This window comes from Elephantulus edwardii, unplaced genomic scaffold (genome assembly GCF_000299155.1).
Source record: "Elephantulus edwardii isolate Elephantulus edwardi_28Jun2011 unplaced genomic scaffold, EleEdw1.0 scaffold00312, whole genome shotgun sequence".
In the NCBI taxonomy this organism is placed as follows: domain Eukaryota; kingdom Metazoa; phylum Chordata; class Mammalia; order Macroscelidea; family Macroscelididae; genus Elephantulus; species Elephantulus edwardii.
Window position 1 is genome coordinate 280737 of NW_006400062.1, and position 13291 is coordinate 294027.

Below are 13291 nucleotides of genomic sequence, written 5' to 3' on the forward strand. Positions count from 1 at the left end.
GTGCCGGGTTCTTCTTCCCTTAGAGCTTCCGCGCGCAGCCTGTTCGGGAAGTCACCCTCTCCGGCAGTCTAGCCGGGTAGGCCCGGGGCTGTGCGTCAAAGCAAGCGCGGGACCGAATAGAGCCCAAAGGCTCGGTCCACGTGCTTCTTTTGCTTAGATCCCGGGAGGAACCTCGTCAACAGGAAAACCTACCCACCAGCCATTTGCCACCAGTGGCAGGAAAGTGAGCCGGGCGCTCAGCGCAGCTAACCAGGCAGCAGGGCCCCCGGGAGCGCAGGGCAGAAGAGCAGCGGGAGAGAAGGCGCGGGCGCCAGCCCAGAAGGAGCGCCCGGGAGGGAGGGGTCAGAGGAGAAGAACGGGAGGGAAAAGGTGAGGAGGGCGAAAGGCCTGAGCCCCGCAGCCCGAGCGTCCGAGGAGAGCGTCCAGAGCCCAGAGCAAGTTGCCTCGGGAGCCCTAATCCTCTCCCTCGGGCTCGCAGAGCGGTCAGTGGCGCACGGCAGCGGCGAGGCTGAAATATGATAATCAGAACAGCTGCGCCGCGCGCCCCGCAGCCAATGGGCGAGGGGCTCGCCTGACGTCCCCGCGCGCTGCGTCAGACCAATGGCGATGGAGCTGAGTTGGAGCAGAGAAGTTTGAGTAAGAGATAAGGAAGAGAGGTGCCCGAGCCGCGCCGAGTCCGCCGCCGCCGCAGCGCCTCCGCTCCGCCAACTCCGCCGGCTTAAACTGGACTCCCCGATCCGCGAGGGCGCGGCGCAGCCGGGCAGCGGCTCCCTCAGCCTTGGCAACCCCAGGGGCCACTATTTCCCACTTAACCACAGCTCCAGCCTTCTCTCTGTGGGCTGTTCACCTACAGTACAACCACCATTTCACTGTGGACATTACTCCCTCTTACAGATATGGGAGACATGGGAGATCCACCAAAAAGTAAGAGGCTATTTTACCTTGTTGGGCTCGGTGTGCTGTACTTGTGCGGGGGTCTCTCAGGCACAGGGCCAAGAGCTCTTCGGAGTTGCAGTCATTGCCTGGAGAGAGAAGAGGTGGCTTTTTTCTTTTCTTTTTCTTTTTTTTAATTCTTGTTGCCGCCACGCCTGCATGCTTGCTGTCGGTTCTGATCTACGGGAAACTGATCGTACCTTGTGTTTGAATTCGCCTGTGTGCCCTCCAAAACTCTAGCCTTCGGGTGCTAAGCGGGAGCTTCCTCCTAGGAAATCCTGAGTTCTTAGAGAAGATTATTATGTTGCAAAGGTCTGCCTGTACATACAATACCCAGAGATGCGAGTTAGCATTAGATTTGCAAAAGGAAACGAGTGACAACTGTATTGATGCCTACTCTTGCTAACAATATCCAGTACTATGTGCTATTTAAGAGCGTGCTTCATGGAAAATACAGACATCCCTGCGTTCACTTAACGATTCTAGTCAAAACCTTTTCTTTGAGTTGACTTATCCATAATCTTTCCCAATGATTATGGCAAAGAGGGAGGAGGGAGGGAAAAAGAAATACAAAATGAGCGGGTTTGATTGCGTGCTAGGCTTACAAATGTAGACTATTCAAATCGGCATTTTACATATATTCCACCTCCTTTTTAAAATGAGTCAAGGTTTTGATGGCACACTTCAATTACCATCCCAAAGTGCAATACTTAAAAAAAGAGAGGGGGGAGAAAAAAAATCCCTCCCAGAGTACGCCCTATAAGAGAACGACACTAAAAGTGTGTTTATCTCTGTAGGAAGTAAACGGTTAGTCAATCATGTATTTATTTTCATTTCAGAAAAACGTCTGATTTCCCTATGTGTTGGTTGCGGCAATCAAATTCACGATCAGTATATTCTGAGGGTTTCTCCGGATTTGGAATGGCATGCGGCATGTTTGAAATGTGCGGAGTGTAATCAGTATTTGGATGAGAGCTGTACGTGCTTTGTTAGGGATGGGAAAACCTACTGTAAAAGAGATTATATCAGGTACGCTATTTATACAGTTTCTCCTCATTTTGAAAGATTTCCTCCTCTCTTTGCTTATAATTTAGTGTATTTGTCTTTTTTCCAAAGTTTGCTTTCGTCCAGTGTGCAGAAGTTGCCTTGTGTGTTCCATGCATTCAGCTGTGCTCTTTTTTCATTCTACTTTTGACAAAGAAGAAAAAATACAAAACAATGGTTTTCATAAATTGTATGATGCTGGGGCTTTTATAATTTTTCTTAGAATGTGTGATATTCAAGTTATTCTTCCTCCCCCCTTAAAAAAAAAAGGTTAAGTTCAGGTATATAAACTTGTAAGAAAAGCCAATACAGCCAATACTTATTGTAAAGCTCAATGTTTTATTTTTTTTTAGTTTTTGCATTTTATTAATAACTTGCAAAATCCTTAGAAGTCTAAATACAATAGATGAAATAAAAGTTTGACCTAAGCACTTTGAAATAGCCAAGTAGAAGCATTCCTCCTTTTACTTTTCTGGCAACAGCTCCTTCCTGGGAAATTTAAAAAAACAAATCCAAATATTCCTTGCAAAAAAAAAAAAAGACCGGAAATTTAATCTTTTTAAATATTAACCCTTTGGTGACATCTGACTGTCTTTTCTTTCTTATCTTATCTGAGCTGATGAATTAGAGGGAGAAGATCAAATTGCCCATCATCTGTCTAGGAACAATTGGTATATTTAGATAATTGAACAGCTTCCTTTCTCACATTAAAATCTGGTAACTGATAAAAATGAGTGAATTGCCCATACTGACATGACTGAAACCCACATAGGAACTTTTTAAGTGGGATGTTGTTTGAGTTTGTGTTGTTGGTTTTTTTTTTTTAAATGTACTTTGCATCTAAACTTCAGGCTTTGCTAGTCTTGATTTTCCTCTCGCTTGTATATATATGTTCAAAAGTTCTTTGTCTTAGGAATCTAGGGAAATCTCTGAGAAATTGAATGTCTTTATTTTAATAGCATACATCAATAGCTTTTACTATTATTTATGATGAATTATTGTAAAATGTTAATTTTGAAAAATATGCAATGATGATGATGAGCGTGATTGACTTCTGCAAATCCTAGGATTTTGTGTATCTGGTAACCTGCATTAAAGTTTAGTTAGTATTTAAATATACAGTTACCATTTTCTCATGCTCACTTAAAGTCCAGGCTTTTTACCTCTTCTTTTAAAATGAGAAGGTGGAGTGTAGACAAAATTGATCAGTCAAGGAATGTTGCCTTTTTTTTTTTTTTTTAGGCTAGGTAGGAAGAGGGAGGGAGTAGGAGAGTTGGGGTAAGTGAGAAAGAGAGGAGGGATTTTTGTAAATTGTTTGGTCACTGGCAAAGTAAAGTCCTCATCCTATGAAATGGAAGATCTCGCATTGAGTAGGCGGAGGGAGGAAAGCCTTTTGAATCTACCTTCTGAGGAACTAGCTGATATCTTTGTTTACTTGATTGGTGTGTGAACTCTAGGCTCTGGAGAGGGAGTGCTCACTTCTCACCTCTGCTTCTCACCTTTGTGAGTATCTTTACTCCTGCAGAGATAGTGTTTTGCTCTGTTGCACACAGACTTGATTGTGTCTAATTCTAGGTCCGCCAGTTTAAGAAAGACACAATCCCTTTTACCTTCTCTTCACTTGGTCAGTCTGCCCACCCGCCACCCCTTGTATGGGCCTCCTTGGAAATCCTATAGTTGTAGGAGTGGATACAAGCATTTTAGTGTCCCCGAGCCTTTCACCTCTGAGAGAATCTCTTCCTGCCCCCCAGCTTACCTTGTACCTTCCTTGCTGTGTTTTCAGGAATGCCTTCCTCTTCTGTTATTACTGTAGGGACCAGCGCAGTGCAGAAGGGCAGACTACATGGAACCTATAAGGTTGTCCCTTATTGTAAGAGAAGGTCAGCTGTGAGGAAGGACATTAGGAAAGAGTTCTTCCCCCACCCCACCCCAGGCTGGTCATGGCCGTCAAACAAGCCGAAATAGAGGTAGATGCTCAGACAATTTTGGGGGGAAAATAAAGGAGCAGAAATTTTAAAAACATAAATAAAGGATAAACAAAGAGGAAACTTTCCATCAGTTTTGTTGCTGGAGGAAAACTCCATAGTTGGGGCGCAGAAGGAGGGGTTGAGGCAGGGGGAGATCCAGAATGTGCTTGTTTTGTAGAAGGGGATCTGGAAACCCTCAGAGGTTTCATTTTCTGTTATTCAGCGTGTGAATTTGTGTGGTTGCAACCAAGCAGGGTAGCCATCCTATTCCCCAAACTCCCTTTCTTCCCTTGGAAGAGGACTTTTTGCGTGCAGCTTCAGAAATATAGCTAGGAGTAGAGATTGGAAAATGAGAGGAGAGTAGCCCAGACGTAGCAAGGACAACCCTGGGACCAGTTGCTAGACAGTCAATACATTTCCCTTGTTTTGAACTAAGGGAACTGCCTGGGGCAGAGTCATTTATCTGAACAGTGAGATAGATAGTAAACTAGTAAATGAAAGGGAGCGAACGAGGGACAAGAGGGGAGAAACCAGATCACGTCCATTACCGACCCGCGCCCGCATTTCCAGCTTCTGTTTGCTAATGCGGTTTTCAGTGTCTCCAGGCATAGCGGCCTAGGTCGCCCGCGATGCCGAAGCAGTGCCCTGCCCGCCTGAAGTGACCCGCTCTCCCTGTGCTTCCCTCCCGGCTCCGGGCCCGGCCCCCACAGGTTGTATGGCATCAAATGCGCCAAGTGCAGCATCGGCTTCAGCAAGAATGACTTCGTGATGCGGGCGCGCTCCAAGGTGTACCACATCGAGTGTTTCCGATGCGTGGCCTGCAGCCGCCAGCTCATTCCCGGGGATGAATTCGCCCTGCGGGAGGATGGACTCTTCTGCCGGGCCGACCACGATGTGGTGGAGAGGGCCAGCCTGGGCGCTGGCGACCCGCTCAGTCCCCTGCACCCGGCCCGGCCTCTGCAAATGGCAGGTACTACTTGACCCCAGGGGGAGGCCGGGCGGGAGGCGGGCTGCGGGCTGGGCCAGGACCGCCCCTGCCTCCCTGCTGGAGGCCAGGGCAGCCCTAGTAGTAGCCACCAGGCAGCAGTTAAGTGTTGTGTGTGCTTCGCCCTTTGCGGGGAAGGGTACAGTGCACTTTCTGCCTCCGTGCATTCACTTCCTCAGCACACCTACAGGTCTGTGTGTCTATATAGGGGTACACGTTGAGTGTACACCACTTGAGCACACATGTATACACATGCCCCAGCAGTGCTTCCAGTTCACCTTGGCCTCCAAAAAATGGCTTACTGAAAATGAGCTTCACCTCCCCTCCAGGTACTCTCCAGGCGACTGCTAATTAAAGGGGTGGAGCCCCCGGCCTGGGGAACTTCCTCCTTTAACCCAGTGCAGGAAGCTTAGGAGGCTTTAAGGCATTCCGCCACCCAAATCCTTTTTTTTTTTTAAAAAAAATTTTTAGAATTTTTTATACTCCAGAATATTTTGTTTAAAAATTTATTCTTATCCTTTTTGTGACTACACCGAATCCTGAAAAGAGCCTTCATAACTCCAGGCCACTGCACAGAACTGTAATTTAAGACTGTCAACAAGCTAATCTGCAGTAATTGCCTTTTAAAAGGAGCCTCCTTTTTAAAAAGCCATTTATTCTATGTGATTTGGTGAAAATTTCACCTCAGGCCTGCCGCTGTAACTCTAAATTGACCTCTTTGGTGTTGGCCTGGCTATCAGAGGCCCAGAAAGGTACAGGCTATTTACCTTGTAGATGGAGAGGCCTTTTGCCCAAGAAAGAATGTGGAGATAGAGCAGAGGTGGCCCAGACAGGGGCCAGTGTATGAGAAGGCAGACAATGTCCCCAAAGCTACCTTCCAGGCACTGGTAAATCTGCCCGGGGTTATAGCTATAAAGAGTCCATTCTCACTGAATGCCGGAGGTAAGGAAACCGTGCTCTCCTCTCTGGCTGGTAGCTAAGAACTTTGGCTTGGGGAATTTGTGACCAGCTACATAGGGCAGAGCCAGAGGGGACAGCTCCAGCCCTGGAGAGTCTGCACAGCCAGTGCCTTGCTGGTGGAAAAACACAGAGGAAGCAGAAATGGGGGCAGAGGTGGTACAGACCCAGAACACTTCTTAATTGGTAGTTTATTTAAAACCTAGAGAGCTCAACAGACTTTCCCGTTTTACTGTGCTTTGCATTATTAGTTCATCTCAGGAACATCCATGTAGATTTATTACTAAAAACGAAGCAATGACTGAAGAGCTGGCTAAATGACCAGATTTCATCAGCCCCTTGACATGTCTTCTCAGACAGAAGTTCAAGGCTTTCTGGCAGGACTGTTGGCCTTGAAGTCTCCCAGCTATGGAGAATAGTGGATATGGTTGATGCTCACTTCTCCTTTCCTTCCTCAGAACCCTCTGAGGCCTTTCCCCAAGAGAAAAATGCTACTTCTGGAACTGAGGGTTTATGGTATAAACTGGGCCGAGTTTGGGAGGAGGAAAAGGCAAGAGGAGAGAAAATGTTGTAAATGCTGCCTCCTCGGCTGCCGCTTGAAACTAGGGAACAGGCAGCCATGCCACTTCACTGTGTTGACACCGGTTGGGGACAGGAGCTGCATCCAGAGCCTAGATTACTCAGCATTAACTGCTTCAGATTAGAGTTCTAGATATTTATTCTCCCATTAGGCCCCCCTTGCTCCCTTTACAGCCCCCTGCTTTGCTAGTTCAGGCAGCTATGCACTGCCCTTGTTGGGGTGCAGGCAGGGCAGCAGGCACGTGGCCGTCCCTCACTGCACTGTGTGCCCCACAGCCGAGCCCATCTCTGCGAGGCAGCCAGCCCTGCGGCCCCATGTCCACAAGCAACCAGAGAAGACTACCCGTGTGAGGACTGTGCTGAATGAGAAGCAGTTGCACACCTTGCGGACCTGCTACGCAGCGAACCCCCGACCTGATGCACTCATGAAGGAGCAACTGGTGGAGATGACAGGCCTCAGCCCCCGCGTGATCCGGGTTTGGTTTCAAAACAAGCGGTGCAAGGACAAGAAGAGGAGCATCATGATGAAACAGCTCCAGCAGCAGCAGCCAAATGACAAAACTGTGAGTGACCAGGGTGACTGGGCAGAGGGCCTGGAATGAGACTGTGGCATCCCAGCTGGAGAGGTGCTTGCTGGGCCCCCTAACCTGGGGAGGCTCAATGTTTTCATCTCTTTATTGCAGAACAAGAGCCAGATTTTCACTCCCAACCCACCCCTGTCCCTTGTGGGAGATTCTCCATACTTTGAGTTGCAGTGTGTGACAGTGTCAGGGGGCCCTTCTGTAGCTGTAGCAGTCACTCCCTCCCTTTTTCTCCCTGGCTGGCCCTTCTATATGACCCACAACTGAGAACCAGAAAGACTGGTTATCCTTACCAAATCTAGACCTGGCAGCTTTTCCCAAAGTTCAGTTCTTCAGTCCCGCATACACAAGAGGGGGAGGAAGACACTTGAGCTGCCATCTAAATCGTAGCTTGAGTGGATACACCACCCTAGGGGCACTCAAGTGAGCCCCAGCACTTGATGAGGTCTGTGGCATCACCATTGTGGCGCCCACATTGTCCAAGGTGACCTGCCTCCTTGACTCAGACTCCCTCCCTGCTGAGTCCAGCCCAGAAGTTCATAGAGGCAGCCGCACAGCCCTTCATGTTATCATCACAAGCCCTTTAAAGATCAACCCCTCAGGGCTCCTGGTTAAGTGAAGCTAAAGAGTTTCTTTTTCACTCCCCTCTTGTTTTTTTTAATTTTTTTTCTTTTTTTTTATTGCTTGGGTCCTCTTTTTAAATGACATAAAACTAGCTGTCATTAAACTTGGCAGGCCCGCCAGAACTGGGCCAAGGCACTTTCTAAGTATGTTAGTACATTAGAAAAACCAGCCAGACTAAAACACTAGGGGAGAGAGAGGACTTTGAGGGCACAGGTGATTGGAGAAAATACTCAACTAATTGTATAGGTCCAATCCAGGGCCTGAAAGGAAGTCCAGCCTGCCCCAACTTTCTTCTTTTCAGGATGCTCTGTCCTGAGAAGGTAGAAAGGAAACATTGAGTTGAGCTGTCAAAGTAGGAAGAAAGAAGACAGTCTTAGTAAATTGCCTTAATAAAGTCTAAGCAGAACTCATTGTCTAGACCTCCAGACACAGAAAAACAAAATGCAATAAAAGAAAACAACTCCAGCTAATATCCATAGGTGCAGCAGATTAACTGAGTCAATAAAGGCTGCTATATAGATAAGATAATACCTGAGTCTATTTGCTTAGCCTGAGCAGACAATAGAGGGGAGGGAGTTTGCTCATTAACATGTTGGGTTTGGGGGGGGGCCTGTTCACAGAATATCCAAGGGATGACAGGAACTCCCATGGTGGCTGCCAGTCCAGAGAGACATGATGGTGGCTTACAGGCTAACCCAGTGGAGGTGCAGAGTTACCAGCCACCTTGGAAAGTACTGAGTGACTTCGCCCTGCAGAGTGACATAGATCAGCCGGCTTTTCAGCAACTGGTGAGTGTCAGCTCCCAGACTGGGGAGGCAGAATTCCCAAGAAAAGGGGGTTCTGATTTCTTAGACATCAAATTAAAAATGGGGAGTAGGGTGGGGAAAAGGGTGGGCTGCAGGGAGATGGGGGCAGGGGTGAGAAAGATATGTCTCCTTTGCATCAGGGTTAAGGAGAGACAAAAGAGTGTGGTGAAGTGGAGAGGAGTATAAGAAAAGCAAACCTCTAGTGAGGCTTTTCTGAGTGCACAATTGGACCATACAGGTTTAATATACTACCAGTCAGTCCTGCTTTAAGTGATTAACTTCAAAGTGCCCAGCTAGAAGAACATTCATGGAAAGGTGGACAGTGTTACATAATCACGCATGTTAGAGTTTTAGCTTTGGGAAGGACTTTAGCTATCACCTTGGCATTTTAACCAGCAATTGGTAAATTACTTCCTCTTAGAGAATGGCATATTTTGGAACTCGGAACATATTGTATTATCAAAAAGCAGTAAGACACTGTCTAGGTGCAATTTTCAAATCTATCCCGAAGGAGTTTATTTATCATTATTCTCCTTTTATGGACCATAAGCTAACATATTGGATTGCTTGATCACCTTTAAGTGTATAAGTTCAAATGTTACACACTGTCACATACTGTGTGACATGTATAACAAAAGGAGGGTGAGATCAACCTCCCAGAGATAATAGTATTTATTTACTCTGTGACAATATGTTCTGGTATTAATGCATTTAGGCATTCAGAGAAGAGAAAATGAAACCATCTTTTGCTTAATGCAGTTTTAGAGTTAAGATAAATAAAAATATTGAGTATACATTCTTTGTAATGTGATACACACACACTGTATACATGTGAACTTTTAAAAGAATATTTCTATAGAATTCTGTTCTATAGAATGTATAAAAAATGAGTATCTAGAAGCTTGTTCCTTCCTTTGGAAATGAAGCTTTAGAGAAGAATTTGAGTTTAGCTTTTCATATCCACATATACAAGGTAGACATTTCCTTTTTCAGTGGTAATAGATCTTTGGCCAGGGCCAAGTGATTAAAGGGGCAGGCAAATTTAAGAAGTCCATTTGTTAACTGCCTTCACAATAGGAAAAATTGTTGGGTGAAAGAAGGTCATAAGGAAGATAGACTCTGGGACTAGGAACTAAAATTATGTGTTTTAAATTCTCAGTAATTATTTGAGTAAAACCTAGATTATGGAAAGAAGGGAAGGATATGGTCCAGGGCAGGCCTGTGTTTGCAGTTTCTGAAAACTTTAGCAACAGATGAGAACAGTAGAAAAGAAGTTACAGAATGTAGAAGAGAAGGTTTACAACAGCAATACATTTCTACTTAAGTAGAAATTAGTGGGCTTTAGTGGGTTCTGTCTAGTGGCCCACTGGGCTTCTAAACCAGAGGCAGCTAGTTCAAATTTACTAGCTGCTCCACAGGAGAAAGGATTCTTTTTTCAGCCTCTGAAAACTCCCTGGAGGGCCAGCTATGAGTTGGCTCAGACACCATGGAAATGGGTTTTTTGGTTTGGGATTTCCTTGGTTTGTTTTTTTTTTTCCTTTGAAGGAAGAGCCTGATTTAAAGAGAAAAAAAGAAAAAGAGAAAGACTGTGAGGTAGCAGGGGCAGCAACAAGGAAGAAAGCCCACAGTGGGGGCCCTCTGAGGAGTTAATCACTGTTCTGAGCAGCCTCCTCTGATGTGCCAGTCACAAGATCTGAGCTCATGTTATGGATTTTTCCAGCTCAGGAAGAGAGCTTTGATGCCTAGACACTGAGAACTTGCCTACTCCCAGGGCAACATGTAGCCAGCAGGATAATTTTATTTCAAGCATGCATGGTAGAGTTGTGATGTCATTTTACAGTGGGGTCTTAAATTATTTAATGCAACATAATGTTGGGAATTCAGTTTGGGTAAAACAGAGATCTCTTAGAAGATGGGAAAGTGAGAAGATTTCTTCTCAAGTTAAGGCTGTTAAAATTCAGTTAGATCTGTGGATTTATATCTATCTGTCCACAGAAATAGCTGCGCATACAGACACACATAGGACAAATCCTTTCATGAACATGGTCACAACCTCCTTTACTCATTTCTCAACCTTCCATGCAGGTCAATTTTTCAGAAGGAGGACCGGGCTCTAATTCCACTGGCAGTGAAGTGGCGTCGATGTCCTCTCAGCTCCCAGATACACCTAACAGCATGGTAGCCAGTCCCATTGAGGCATGAGGAACATTCATTTAGATGTATTTTTTTCCCTGTTGGAGAAAGTGGGAAATTATAATGTCGAACTCTGGGAAAAAAAGTATTTAACAGCCCAGTCAATGAAAACTGAATCGAGAAATGAATGCTCCATGAAATGCACGAAGTCTGTTTTAATGACAAGGTGATATGGTAGCAACACTGTGAAGACAATCATGGGATTTTACTAGAATTGAAACAAACAGCAAACAAAACCCAACATAACGCTATCCAATGACCTTAGGAGTACTGAGAAAACAAAGATGTTTTTAAAACGTAGAGGATTTATATTCAAGGATCTCAAAAAAAAAAACAAAAAAGGCATTTTCATTTCACTGCACCTCTAGAGAAAAGCAGAAATAGAGATTTTTTTTTTTTCTCCCCCCTTAGTCCATCCTAATCTGAATGGTGCTGTTTCTATATTGGTCATTGCCTTGCCAAACAGGAGCTCCAGCAAATAAGCAGGAAGAGAGACTTGGCCTCTATGCCTGAATGAGTCTTTACAAGAAGGTGGAGCTACTTTGGTTTGCGATGTTTTTAGTTGACTTTAACAAGGGGTTAATTGAAATCCTGGGTCTCTTCGCATGTCCTTAGCTGGTTTCTGTTTTCCTTTTGCTCCCTCTCCCTCCTTTTTTTTTTTCCAAAGTTTTTTTGAGATCCATCCTCTATCAAGAAGTCTGAAGCGACTTTAAAGGTTTTTGAATTCAAATTTAAAAACCAACTTATAAAGCATTGCAACAAGGTTACCTCTATTTTGCCACAAGCGTCTCGGGATTGTGTTTGACTTGTGTCTGTCCAAGAACTTTTCCCCCAAAGATGTGTATAGTTATTGGTTAAAATGAATGTTTTCTCTTTCTGGAAATAAAAGAGGAAAAAAAGGAAACTTTTTTTTTGTTTGCTCTTGCATTGCAAAAATTATAAAGTAATTTATTATTTATTGTCAGAAGACTTGCCACTTTTCATGTCATTTGACATTTTTTGTTTGCTGAAGTAAAAAAAAAAGAAACGATAAAGGTTGTACCGTGGTCTTTGAATTATATGTCTAATTCTATGTGTTTTGTCTTTTTCTTTTCCTTAAATATTATGTGAAATCAAAGCGCCATATGTAGAATTATATCTTCAGGACTATTTCACTAATAAACGTTTGGCATAGATAAATAAATCAATGTGGTGATTCAGGGTCCCTCTTTTTATGTTTACAAATATGCTGTTAAAAAATATTTGAAATTAAGAATTGCATGTTAAACAGGGGATACACTGACAGGCAGTAGGTATGGTACTTTATTGCAATTAGTGAAAGTCCATTTTGCAATTTTGGGTTTCAGTGGTAGAGATCAAAGCTTGTTGGGAACTGGACACTTAAACTGTTGCTTTTTCTGAGATTTGTTTTTAAATTCTTTGCCCTTTAGCCTTCCTTTTCCATCCCTCAGTCTCCATTGTTACCCTGCCCTGCTGTCCTCCTGGCACCAAAATAGGAAGGAAGACCTGCTTAGAATGAGGTTTTTCTTCAGAGCCACTGTTTGATTTCTTAAAATGCCCTATACCGAAGTCCCCTGCTTTGGGTGGTCTCAGTGACCTGTTTTTCAAGAGTCAGCTCTTGCTTAAAAGAGCAGATTTCTAATGAGTGTTGATCGTGATGAACCAGGATGGCTGCTGCTTGCTCTGCGTGGGAGAAGCCGTTCTAAGCGTTTCTTTGGCCGGTGTATGTTTTCTTGCCTCTTCCTCCAGCCTTTACCTTGTTCCTACCACCCCCTTACCATTTCACCCACAGTTCTAAATCCAAAAACTTTGGGAAGGGTGATTGCCTATGGTGCCTTGAGCTCCACTGGGAACCTCTCTCCTTTAGAAAGTGAGATGTAGGGAGAGAACTTTACAGGTTGCCTTTCAGAGTCTTCCTTACCTGGATGTGGTCTCTGGGTCAGACCTTCCCTCACCCCTTCCACTGGTATTCAGCAGTTGTTCATGTCAGACCGCCAGACCAGGGGATGGTGGAGATAGAGAAATAGTTCCCTTTTTTTCCTGATACCTTGCTTTCTGGTTTGCGAGTGCAGAGTTAGGATTGAGGGTCCCTGGTCTTTTCTCTTCTTTCCCTCACCTGGTTCTACTCTGATTCTTTGGAAATTGGGTTCCTTTGTATGAGCAAGTGTAATGCCATTTTAAATATCTGACAGCATTTAATAAATTCGAAAGCTCATCTCTAATCATGTATTGTGCGGCTTGTACTCTTTAGAGTTTCAGTGGAGCAAAATAGGTGTCTGTGTGGTGGAGTGGGGAGACTGGGCGAGACCCACCGCCCTCCAGCTCTCATGTGGATCTCAGCTGCACCAGACCTGCCACAAATCAGGAATGGAGCCTCAATTAGGCTTTTGTTTGGCATCGTTCTACATAACGGGTTAATTACAGGCTCTAACGTAGGGGCAGAGAGAAAACAAACTTTGCATTGAAAATGTTACAGTGCATTAGACATGCCCCTTGATTACTTTGATTGTTGTGTCTAATTCTTGACAGAGGGATAATAATTTGGCCTGTGGTAATAATGGCTTGTAGTCTTCTGCTGAGAAAAACAAGAGTTATGTCTTATCTCACACGGATCTTCTCCAG

General features: G+C 44.7%; 1 protein-coding gene across 1 annotated transcript; it reads left to right on the forward strand.

Moving 5' to 3' along the window:
• The first annotated feature begins 362 nt into the window (after positions 1–362).
• Positions 363–11853, forward strand: LOC102872272 (insulin gene enhancer protein ISL-1-like). Its single transcript, XM_006901166.1, has 6 exons — positions 363–924; positions 1773–1962; positions 4655–4914; positions 6742–7028; positions 8291–8458; positions 10562–11853. Exons 1-6 carry the CDS (start codon positions 897–899, stop codon positions 10676–10678), a joined length of 1050 nt encoding a protein of 349 aa, XP_006901228.1. The 5' UTR covers positions 363–896; the 3' UTR covers positions 10679–11853.
• The last annotated feature ends 1438 nt before the right edge of the window (positions 11854–13291 follow it).